The sequence below is a fragment of the Oncorhynchus tshawytscha genome, unplaced genomic scaffold (genome assembly GCF_018296145.1).
Source record: "Oncorhynchus tshawytscha isolate Ot180627B unplaced genomic scaffold, Otsh_v2.0 Un_contig_8328_pilon_pilon, whole genome shotgun sequence".
Taxonomy (NCBI): Eukaryota; Metazoa; Chordata; class Actinopteri; order Salmoniformes; family Salmonidae; genus Oncorhynchus; species Oncorhynchus tshawytscha.
This window is the reverse complement of record NW_024609459.1, coordinates 169,645-180,677: the sequence shown is the minus strand read 5'-3', so window position 1 is coordinate 180,677 and position 11,033 is coordinate 169,645. Positions and strand designations below refer to the sequence as shown.

At 44.4% G+C, this 11,033-nt stretch overlaps 1 protein-coding gene across 1 annotated transcript; it reads left to right on the top strand.

Annotated features, from left to right (window-relative positions):
• The first annotated feature begins 422 nt into the window (after positions 1–422).
• Positions 423–10,023, top strand: LOC112220599 (zinc finger protein 664-like). The gene is made up of 2 exons (XM_042315412.1): positions 423–1,099; positions 8,469–10,023. The coding sequence occupies exons 1-2, from the start codon at positions 694–696 to the stop codon at positions 9,341–9,343; spliced, it is 1,281 nt and encodes a 426-aa protein (XP_042171346.1). The 5' UTR covers positions 423–693; the 3' UTR covers positions 9,344–10,023.
• The last annotated feature ends 1,010 nt before the right edge of the window (positions 10,024–11,033 follow it).

Sequence of the window (11,033 nt, the reverse complement as noted above, 5' to 3'; positions counted from 1 at the left end):
ATATATATGGATATGGATATATGGATATATATATATATATATATATATTATCCAACAAAAGTGTCATACTTCTCGTGCTTCGCAGAGCAGCGCGGAGCTGTTGTCAAGAAAGTTGTCAAGGAATTGAGTTTGTGAGGTTGTGTCCCCGCCCTCACCTACCTTAAACCAATCATGTCAATGCAGAGCTATACATAGCCCCCTCCGCATTGATACAAAATCTTTAAGAAGCACACAGCAATGCGGAATGGAGCTCAATTTGGCCTCTGCATGCCTCCGGAGACTTCACTTCCTTGACTAATTTCTTCTCATTTCTTCCTGTCCATTTTGTCTGAAAATAAAATATAAATTTTCTCTCAACTGCGTTACCCCCTCCAGTCAGCAGATGGCGGTCTGAGAATTTAAGGCGATGCTGCTGGTGTGACGTATAATCTAGTGGACGGAACGCTTCTTTCAACAGCAGCAACAGTTAGTCAGACACCTCGGTAGCTTGATAGACAAAATAGACGCACTAATAAAGATCTTTAGACGCTTTCGTGTATATTAGCCACTGTGTTTTAAACACACTTATATCGTCTAGTTAGTTATCCAATTAAATTTTATCCCATTTAATTTCATATTTACGGTGTTGTTATTATTAGTCAGCTAGCGGGCTGGTTCAGTTAGCATTAGCCTAGCTATCTAACATCCCCGACCATGAGTTCACTAAGCTGCTCTCCTCCTGCTGAAGAAGAGGAGGTCTGCTGGACGGAGAAAGAGGGTCTGTGGCTGAACATTGTTGTGAAAGAGGAGAAGAAAGATGAGGATGTCACAGTGAAAGAAGAGAAAGACGTTACATTGACAGAAGATGAAGACTCGTTCAGAGTGAAAGAGGAAGAGGATGTTACAGTAAAAGAAGAGGAAGAGAAAGAGGAGGATGCCGTTTTTGATGTGAAAGAGGAGGAGGGAGAGATGACTGTCACATCGAAAAAGGAGGAGGAAGAAGAGGAGGAAACTGAATATCTGGGCCCGGTTTCCCAAACGCATCTTAAGGCATCCAATGGTTCTAATGATGAACTCAACCGTAAGATGGTTTTGAGAAACCGTTCCCTGATTAACACTAGTAAGTACTGTCTTAGAATCAGAGGCACAAACTCTGCAGTTGTTGAACTGATGTTTGGTGTTAAAGGGGAAATCTGCAATTGCTACATCCGTATTTGGACTTTTAAATTATTTATTTATAGCCATTGATTCTTGAAGAATATAACACATGCCTCATGAGCTTAGTTCAACTGTTTACCCCATCAGAACCCAAATAAGCTTTTTTACTCCAATGTTTAGAAACAATGTAAACCAACACTGTATAGCCTCAACATGGTTAAAACTATAATGTTGATATCATGGATGGTCAGTCCTTACATCCATAGGTCTGTCTATGAATTTGAGACTAGTTACATTTCTCCAGCCCCATCCATCATCTTATTACCAAAACAGTGGTGTAATTACAGCTTTGTTATTGGTTGAACTGCAGATTGGTTGATGTGTGACTTTTTTAAAGGAGCAACCTAGTATTTAAACAGCAACCAAATGGCTGCACAGAGACTTGGCGAACAGCTGAGGGATGGGGTCTGGAGAAATGTAACCACTCTCAAATTCATAGAGAAAGCTATTGTAGAAACCTTAACCCAACACCTAGCGACCTCATCAAGAAGTTCAGACATCTTGACTTAACAGCGTAACAGTTCTAACGTGTTGGCTTGACAGTCGCTTCACTATATATATTTACTATATACAAAGACATGACATCCAGAAGGTCAAAATGAAAGTTTGGAACAGATTTTGAGGCTATGCAGTGTTTGTTTACAAACAGTGGTGTTATAGGAGCTTATGTTTTGGTTTCTGACAGGGTAATACAGTTGACATTTGAGGCATTTATAAGTTATATTCTTCAAGAATTATATAGTAAATGTGTATTTCTATAACTGCCAGTGTAGATTTCCTGTGGGGGTCAAATTGTCTAGGATATATAGTATATTCTAGAATTCATTTATGATGTCATAAACCAGGTTTCTAGGCTATATAGTATATTCTGGAATTCATCCATGATGTCATAATGATAGTTTAACCAGGTTCCTATGATATAGTATATTCTATAACTGCCAGTGTAGATTTCCTGTGGGGGTCAAGTTGTTACAGCTGTTAAGTCAAATTGTATAATATTCTGCCAATTTTTTTCCCACTTTTTTTTTATGGCTGACCTGTAGTCGGCTGGACGATTCTTTGGTCGATAGGCTGTTTTGTTGACTAATATTTTTTGGTCAAGCAGTTGCAAGTACACTAAATAAACAAATGTATGTGTTCACCCCTTAAAATAGTGGTTTCGGCTATTTCAGCCACACCCGTTGCTGACTGGTGTATAAAATCAAGCACACAGCCATGCAATCTCCATAGACAAACATTGGCAGTAGAATGACCTTACTGAAGAGCTCAGTGACTTTAAAACGTAGCACCGTCATAGGATGCCACCTTTCCAACAAGTCAGTTTTGTCAAATTTCTGCCCAGCTAGAGCTTCCCCTGGTCCACTGTAAGTGTTTTTATTGTGAAGTGGAAACGTCTAAGAGCAACAACGGCTCAGCTGCAAAGTGGTAGGCCACACAAGCTCACAGAACGGGAAGGCCGAGTGCTGAAGCGTGTTCCAAACTGCCTCGGACGGCCAAGCAGCCGCACACGAGCCCCAAGATCACCACGCGCAATGCCATGCATCGGCCGGAGTGGTATAAAGGTTTCCGCTATTGGACTCTGGAGCATCGGACTGCCAGGTGATTCTGGAGCATCGGACTGCGAGGTGGTGAAGTGTGATTCATTCTTGACGGACAAATCTGGTTTTAGCGGGTGCTACCTGCCTGAATGCATAGTTCCAACTGTAAAGTTTGGTGGAAAGAGGAATAATGATCTGGGGCTGTTTTTTCATGGATCAGGCCCCTTTAGTTCCAGTGAAGGGACATTTTAATGCTACAGCATACAACGACATTCTAGAACAGTCTGTGCTTCCAAATCCATAGCAACAGTTTGACCCTTTCCTGTTTCAGCATGACAATTCCCTTGTGCATAAAGCCAAGTCCAAACAGAAATGGTTTGTCGAGGTACGGTGTGGAAGAACTTGACTTGCCTGCACAGAACTGCATATTAATGCCCATGATTTTGGAATGAGATGTTCGATGAGCAGGTGTCCACATACTGTTGGTCATGTAGTGTCCTGTTGGTCATGTAGTGTCCACGTACTGTTGGTCATGTAGTGTCCACGTACTGTTGGTCATGTAGTGTCCACATACTGTTGGTCATGTAGTGTCCACATACTGTTGGTCATGTAGTGTCCACGTACTGTTGGTCATGTAGTGTCCACATACTGTTGGTCATGTAGTGTCCACGTACTGTTGGTCTTGTAGTGTCCACATACTGTTGGTCATGTAGTGTCCACGTACTGTTGGTCTTGTAGTGTCCACATACTGTTGGTCTTGTAGTGTCCTGTTGGTCATGTAGTGTCCTGTTGGTCATGTAGTGTCCTGTTGGTCATGTAGTGTCCACATACTGTTGGTCTTGTAGTGTCCTGTTGGTCATGTAGTGTCCTGTTGGTCATGTAGTGTCCTGTTGGTCATGTAGTGTCCTGTTGGTCATGTAGTGTCCACATACTGTTGGTCATGTAGTGTCCTGTTGGTCATGTAGTGTCCACGTACTGTTGGTCATGTAGTGTCCACATACTGTTGGTCATGTAGTGTCCTGTTGGTCATGTAGTGTCCATGTACTGTTGGTCATGTAGTGTCCTGTTGGTCATGTAGTGTCCACGTACTGTTGGTCATGTAGTGTCCACGTACTGTTGGTCATGTAGTGTCCTGTTGGTCATGTAGTGTCCATGTACTGTTGGTCATGTAGTGTCCTGTTGGTCATGTAGTGTCCACGTACTGTTGGTCATGTAGTGTCCACGTACTGTTGGTCATGTAGTGTCCTGTTGGTCATGTAGTGTCCACATACTGTTGGTCATGTAGTGTCCACGTACTGTTGGTCATGTAGTGTCCACATACTGTTGGTCATGTAGTGTCCACGTACTGTTGGTCATGTAGTGTCCACATACTGTTGGTCTTGTAGTGTCCACATACTGTTGGTCTTGTAGTGTCCACATACTGTTGGTCATGTAGTGTCCACATACTGTTGGTCATGTAGTGTCCACATACTGTTGGTCATGTAGTGTCCACATACTGTTGGTCATGTAGTGTCCACATACTGGTGGTCATGTAGTGTATCATAACGTTTTGCTACCGTTACATTCCTGTGGTACTGTGCAACACTAGTAGTGTATGTATGTTGGGAGTGTCAGTGTAGGATGTGGGGGTAGAGTCTAGTGAGAGTTTGGTCAGTGTGCAGGTAGAATGTAGTGAGTGTGCAGGTAGAGTGTAGTGAGTGTGCGGGTAGAGTGTAGTGAGTGTGCAGGTAGTGAGTGTGCAGGTAGAGTCTAGTGAGTGTGCAGGTAGAGTCTGGTGAGTGTGCAGGTAGAGTGTAGTGAGTGTAGTGAGTGTGCAGGTAGAGTGTAGTGAGTGTGCAGGTAGTGTAGTGTGAGTGAGTGTAGTGAGTGTAGTGAGTGTGTGTAGTGAGTGTGCATGTAGAGTGTAGTGAGTGTGCAGGTAGAGTGTAGTGAGTGTGCAGGTAGAGTGTAGTGAGTGTAGTGAGTGTAGTGAGTGTAGTGAGTGTGCAGGTTGAGTGTGGTGAGTGTGCAGGTAGAGTGTAGTGAGTGTAGTGAGTGTAGTGAGTGTAGTGAGTGTGCAGGTAGAGTGTAGTGAGTGTGCAGGTAGTGTAGTGAGTGTGCATGTAGAGTGTAGTGAGTGTGCAGGTAGAGTGTAGTGAGTGTAGTGAGTGTGCAGGTTGAGTGTGGTGAGTGTGCAGGTAGTGTAGTGAGTGTGCAGGTAGAGTGTGCAGTGAGTGTAGTGAGTGTGCAGGTTGAGTGTGGTGAGTGTGCAGGTAGAGTGTAGTGAGTGTGCGGGTAGAGTGTAGTGAGTGTGCAGGTGAGTGAGTGTGCAGGTAGAGTCTAGTGAGTGTGCATGTAGAGTGTAGTGAGTGTGCAGGTAGTGAGTGTGCAGGGTAGAGTCTGGTGAGTGTGCAGGTAGAGTCTAGTGAGTGTGCATGTAGAGTGTAGTGAGTGTGCAGGTAGTGTAGTGAGTGTGCAGGTAGTGTAGTGAGTGTGTGTAGTGAGTGTAGTGAGTGTGCAGGTAGAGTGTAGTGAGTGTAGTGAGTGTGCAGGTGAGTGTGGTGAGTGTGCAGGTAGAGTGTAGTGAGTGTAGTGAGTGTGCAGGTAGAGTGTAGTGAGTGTAGTGAGTGTGCAGGTAGAGTGTAGTGAGTGTGGTGAGTGTGCAGGTAGAGTGTAGTGAGTGTAGTGAGTGTGCAGGTTGTAGTGTGTGTGAGTGTGCAGGTAGAGTGTAGTGAGTGTAGTGAGTGTGCAGGTAGAGTGTAGTGAGTGTAGTGAGTGTGCAGGTAGAGTGTAGTGAGTGTAGTGAGTGTGCAGGTAGAGTGTAGTGAGTGTGGTGAGTGTGCAGGTAGAGTGTGCAGTGTAGAGTGTGGTGAGTGTGGTGAGTGTGCAGGTAGAGTGTAGTGAGTGTGGTGAGTGTGCAGGTAGAGTGTAGTGAGTGTAGTGAGTGTGCAGGTAGAGTGTAGTGAGTGTAGTGAGTGTGCAGGTAGAGTGTAGTGAGTGTGGTGAGTGTGCAGGTAGAGTGTGCAGGTAGAGTGTGGTGAGTGTGCAGGTAGAGTGTAGTGAGTGTGCAGGTAGAGTGTAGTGAGTGTAGTGAGTGTGCAGGTAGAGTGTAGTGAGTGTGCAGGTAGAGTGTAGTGAGTGTAGTGAGTGTGCAGGTAGAGTGTAGTGAGTGTGGTGAGTGTGCAGGTAGAGTGTAGTGAGTGTAGTGAGTGTGCAGGTAGAGTGTAGTGAGTGTGTGAGTGTGCAGGTAGAGTGTGCAGGTGCAGAGTGTGCAGGTAGAGTCTGGTGTGAGTGTGCAGGTAGAGTCTGGTGAGTGTGCAGGTAGAGTGTAGTGAGTGTGGTGAGTGTGCAGGTAGAGTGTGCAGGTAGAGTGTGGTGAGTGTGCAGGTAGAGTGTAGTGAGTGTGGTGAGTGTGCAGGTAGAGTGTGTGCAGGTAGAGTGTGGTGAGTGTGCAGGTAGAGTGTAGTGAGTGTGGTGAGTGTGCAGGTAGAGTGTGCAGGTAGAGTGTGGTGAGTGTGCAGGTAGAGTGTAGTGAGTGTAGTGAGTGTGCAGGTAGAGTGTAGTGAGTGTGCAGGTAGAGTGTAGTGAGTGTAGTGAGTGTGCAGGTAGAGTGTAGTGAGTGTGCAGGTAGAGTGTAGTGAGTGTGCAGGTAGAGTGTAGTGAGTGTGCAGGTAGAGTGTAGTGAGTGTGCAGGTAGAGTGTAGTGAGTGTGCAGGTAGAGTGTAGTGAGTGTGCAGGTAGAGTGTAGTGAGTGTGCGGGTAGAGTGTAGTGAGTGTGCGGGTAGAGTGTAGTGAGTATTCAGGTAGAGTCAGTGGAGCATTTTTGGGGGGTAAATAAATTATAAAAGGGGTTCAGCGAGTTAAGGGGAAAAAAGGGTGGGGGTCAATGTAAATAGTCTGGGTGGCCATTTTGATTAGCTGTTCAGCAGTCTTATGGTTTGGGGGTAGAAGCTGTTCAGGAGCCTTTTGGTCCCAGGCTTGGCAATCTGGTACTGCTTGCTGTGCGGTAGCGGAGAGTACTGTCTGTCACTTGGGTGGCTGGAGTCTTTTGACAATTTTTGGAGCCTTCCTCTAACACCGCCTGGTATAGAGGTCCTGGATGGCAGGAAGCTTGACCCCAGTGATGTACTGGGCCGTACGCACTAACCTCTGTAGTGCCTTGCGGTTGGAGACCGAGCAGTTGCCATACCAGGGTAGTGATGCAACCAGTCAGGATGCTCTCGATGGTGCAGCTGCAAAACCTTTTGAGGATCTGAGGACCCATGCCAAATCTTTTCAGTCTCCTGAGGGGGGATAGGCTTTGTTGTGCCCTCTTCACGACTGTCTTGGTGTGTTTTGTCAATGTGAATGGGGGCGTGTTCGGCCCTCCGTTTCCTGTAGTCCTCGATCAGCTCCTTTGTCTTGTCCACGTTGAGGAAGAGGTTGTTATCCTGGCACCACACTGTCAGCTCTCTGACCTCCTCCCTATAGCCTGTCTCATCATCATCATCATCTGTGATCAGGCCTACCACCGTCTGGTTGTCAGCCAGCTTAATGATGGTGGTGGAGTGTTGCGCTGCCATACAGTTGTGGGTGAACTTGGAAGTAGAGGACGGGACTGAGCTCCCGTGTTGAGGATCAGTATGGCGGATGATTTAAAGAAAAAAGAAATGGATTATTAAAACAAGCCGCTCAACATTTACAATTCACTTAGTCATCTTGCAGACTCCCGTCCAGAGCGACCCACAGGAGCAACCAGGGTCAAGCGCCCAAGGAAACGTTGACAGATCTCTCACCAAGCTCCTGTTGGCACCGGCCCAAGCTCTCAACCGCCAGGTCACAAACCATCCAAGACGGATGGATCCCAGAGAGCCCCTCGCCCCCGGGTTCCTTAGCTTAGTGATGAGCTTTGAGGGAACTATGGTGTTGAATGCTGAGCTGTAGTCAATGAATAGCATTCTCACATAGGTGTTCCTTTTGTCCAGGTGGGAAAGGGCAGTGTGGAGCGCAATAGAGATTGCAATCATCTGTGGATCTGTTGGGGCGGTATGTGAATTGGAGTGGGTGTTGAGGCGGTTTCTGGGATAATGGTGCTGATGTGAGCCATGAAGTAGCCTTTCAAAGCACTTCATGGCTACAGATGTGAGTGCTACGGGTCGGTAGTCATTTAAACCAGTTACCTTGGCGTTCTTGTGCACAGGGATTATAGTGGTTTGCTTGAAACATGTAGGTATTACAGACTGGGTCAGGATGTGATGGGGGCAGCAGCAGCAGAGAAACAGGAAACAGCCCTATTCGGGTGGGATTAGTTTTACTGGGGTGGTCAGGTACATTAGAAATGTCTAGAAACAGATGCCTCACCTCAACTTGCCGAACAAAAAAAGAAACCGAAGAAGAAGAAGAAAATTCATTTTTTTATTTATTTTACTTTTATTTAACTAGGCAAGTCAGTTAAGAACAAATTCTTATTTACAATGACGGCTTAAGAACAGTGGGTTAACTGCCTGTTCAGGGGCAGAACGACAGATTTGTACCTTGTCAGCTCGGGGATATGAACTTGCAACCTTTCGGTTACTAGTCCAACGCTCTAACCACTAGGCTACCTGACCCCCCTCCCCTCTAACCACTAGGCTACCCTGCCGCCCCTTCTGTCTTAAGACAATTGTTAAACAAGTTTGGACACAACATATGTGCATCATTTTTTAGTTACAATAAACAGTGGATTACTGCGGTTGTGGGCCTTTAACCATCTGTTTGACTTTGTTGTTCACACAGGAGAGAGACGTGACTATTGTGGATCCTCTGGGGAGCCTCAACAACAGCATGATGCTGAAGAGACAGAGAAGAGTCTCTCCACATCAGAACACCTCAAACACCAGCGGAGACCCACAGGGAAGAAATCTCACCGCTGCTCTGACTGTGGGAAGAGATTCCCCTCTTCAGCTGACCTTAAAAGACATCTGAGAATCCATACGGGAGAGAAACCTAATAGCTGTAATCAATGTGGGAAGAGTTTTAGTGTTACAAGCAGCCTGAAAGCACACCAGAAAACACACACAGGGGAGAAACCTTATAGCTGTGATCAATGTGGGAAGAGATTTGTTACATCTAGCAGTCTGACTATACACCAGAGAATACACACTGGTGAGAAACCTTATAGCTGTGATCGATGTGGGAAACGTTTTAATGTTCCAAGCAGCCTGAAAACACATCAGAGAACACACACAGGAGATAGACCTTATAGCTGTAGTCAATGTGGGAAGAGTTTTACTTCATCTAGCCAGTTGACTATTCACGAGAGAACACACACAGGAGAGAAACCTTATAGCTGTAGTCAATGTGAAAAGAGGTTTACTCACTCAAGCAACTTGATGGTACATTTGAGAACGCACACAGGAGAGAAACCTTATAGCTGTGATCAATGTGGGAAGAGTTTTGTTACATCTAGCTGTCTGACTATGCACCAGCGGACACACACAGGAGAGAAACCTTTTTGCTGTGATCAATGTGGGAAGAGTTTCACTCAGGCAAATATCCTGATAGCACACCGGAGAACACACACAGGAGAGAAACCTCATAGCTGTGATCAATGTGGGAAGAGTTACTCTGGTAAAAGATCTCTGATAAAACATCAGAAAGTACATACATGAAGGAGTTGTTTCATGATATCAATGAAATGATGTCACAATGTAGAATGTTTTAACATTGTAGTAGGAGTGTTCTAATGATGTTACAATGTAGAATGTTGTAACATTGTAGTAGGAGTATTCTAATGATGTCACAATGTAGAACCCTAAACGTTTGTCCCCTGTTCTATTGATTTCAGCATGATATGAATATTAGCCTCATCAGGGGAAAAATTCAGGGTCTGAAATGAAAGAGTACTATTTATGTGATTAACATCGTGTTGTGTTAGACTTACCTCGTCGGTGACCCACTTGAATCAAAATGCAACACTTCAAAATGTATCTAGCTGTTTTCTACAAATTGTCCTCTAACCAGGGATGTACTCATTACTCCCAGATTCCGTGTGGTTTTTGAGCTGTTAGTTTTAACAGGACGTGCAACCTCATCTCTCTCCTCTCGCACAAATGATTTCAACTTGATATTTATATGAGTGATGACAAATAAGTGTTGTGTTCCTTTGCTTAGCGACCCATAAATTTAAATGCATCACTCCAACATGTAGCTGACTGTCTTCTGCAGGTTGTCCTCTAACCAGTGAGGTAAAAGATATCTCCCATTTCCATGTGTTTTTTTAGTTGTGTTAGCATCAATAGCATGTACAGCCTGATTTCCCCCCTAATAGATATATCAGTGATTTATTGCCTCTTGTTGTTTCTGGAAATTGGTTATTGATTCGGACAGGTTAAAACTGTGTTTTGACATTGGGGCTATCCCACCTAGCAAAGACTTCTGACATCCAATCCCACCTAGCAAAGACTATTCTGACATCCAATCCCACCTAGCAAAGACTATTCTGACATCCAATCCCACCTAGCAAAGACTATTCTGACATCCAATCCCACCTAGCAAAGACTATTCTGACATCCAATCCCACCTAGCAAAGACTATTCTGACATGACAAATCCCACCTAGCAAAGACTATTCTGACATCCAATCCCACCTAGCAAAGACTATTCTGACATCCAATCCCACCTAGCAAAGACTATTCTGACATCCAATCCCACCTAGCAAAGACTATTCTGACATCCAATCCCACCTAGCAAAGACTATTCTGACATCCAATCCCACCTAGCAAAGACTATTCTGACATCCAATCCCACCTAGCAAAGACTATTCTGACATCCAATCCCACCTAGCAAAGACTATTCTGACATCCAATCCCACCTAGCAAAGACTATTCTGACATCCAATCCCACCTAGCAAAGACTATTCTGACATCCAATCCCACCTAGCAAAGACTATTCTGACATCCAATCCCACCTAGCAAAGACTATTCTGACATCCAATCTAAATTCAGTTTTGGTTGAAGTTGACATTTATTTTGAAAGTACGTATTTTTCAGATTGTTGTTTCAACGACTTGAAAACAACTTTGTTTCAACATTCTTGCAGCATGGAGGTTTTTATATATTAAAAACCGGTAAATGAACAGTTTTATTAACAATGAACAGTTTTATTAACAATCTGACATCACTCCAGTTTTATTAACAATCTGACATCACTCCAGTTTTATTAACAATCTGACATCACTCCAGTTTTATTAACAATCTAACATCATTCCAGTTTTATTAACAATCTGACATCACTCCAGTTTTATTAACAATCTAACATCATTCCAGTTTTATTAACAATCTGACATCAATCCAGTTTTATT

Bases quoted from the DNA above. Each gene is read 5' to 3' on its own strand.
- LOC112220599 (XM_042315412.1), top strand. From the start codon at position 694: ATGAGTTCACTAAGCTGCTCTCCTCCTGCTGAAGAAGAGGAGGTCTGC. The intron at 1,100-8,468 runs GTAAGTACTGTC...TTGTTCACACAG, and splicing joins CCGTTCCCTGATTAACACTA to GAGAGAGACGTGACTATTGT.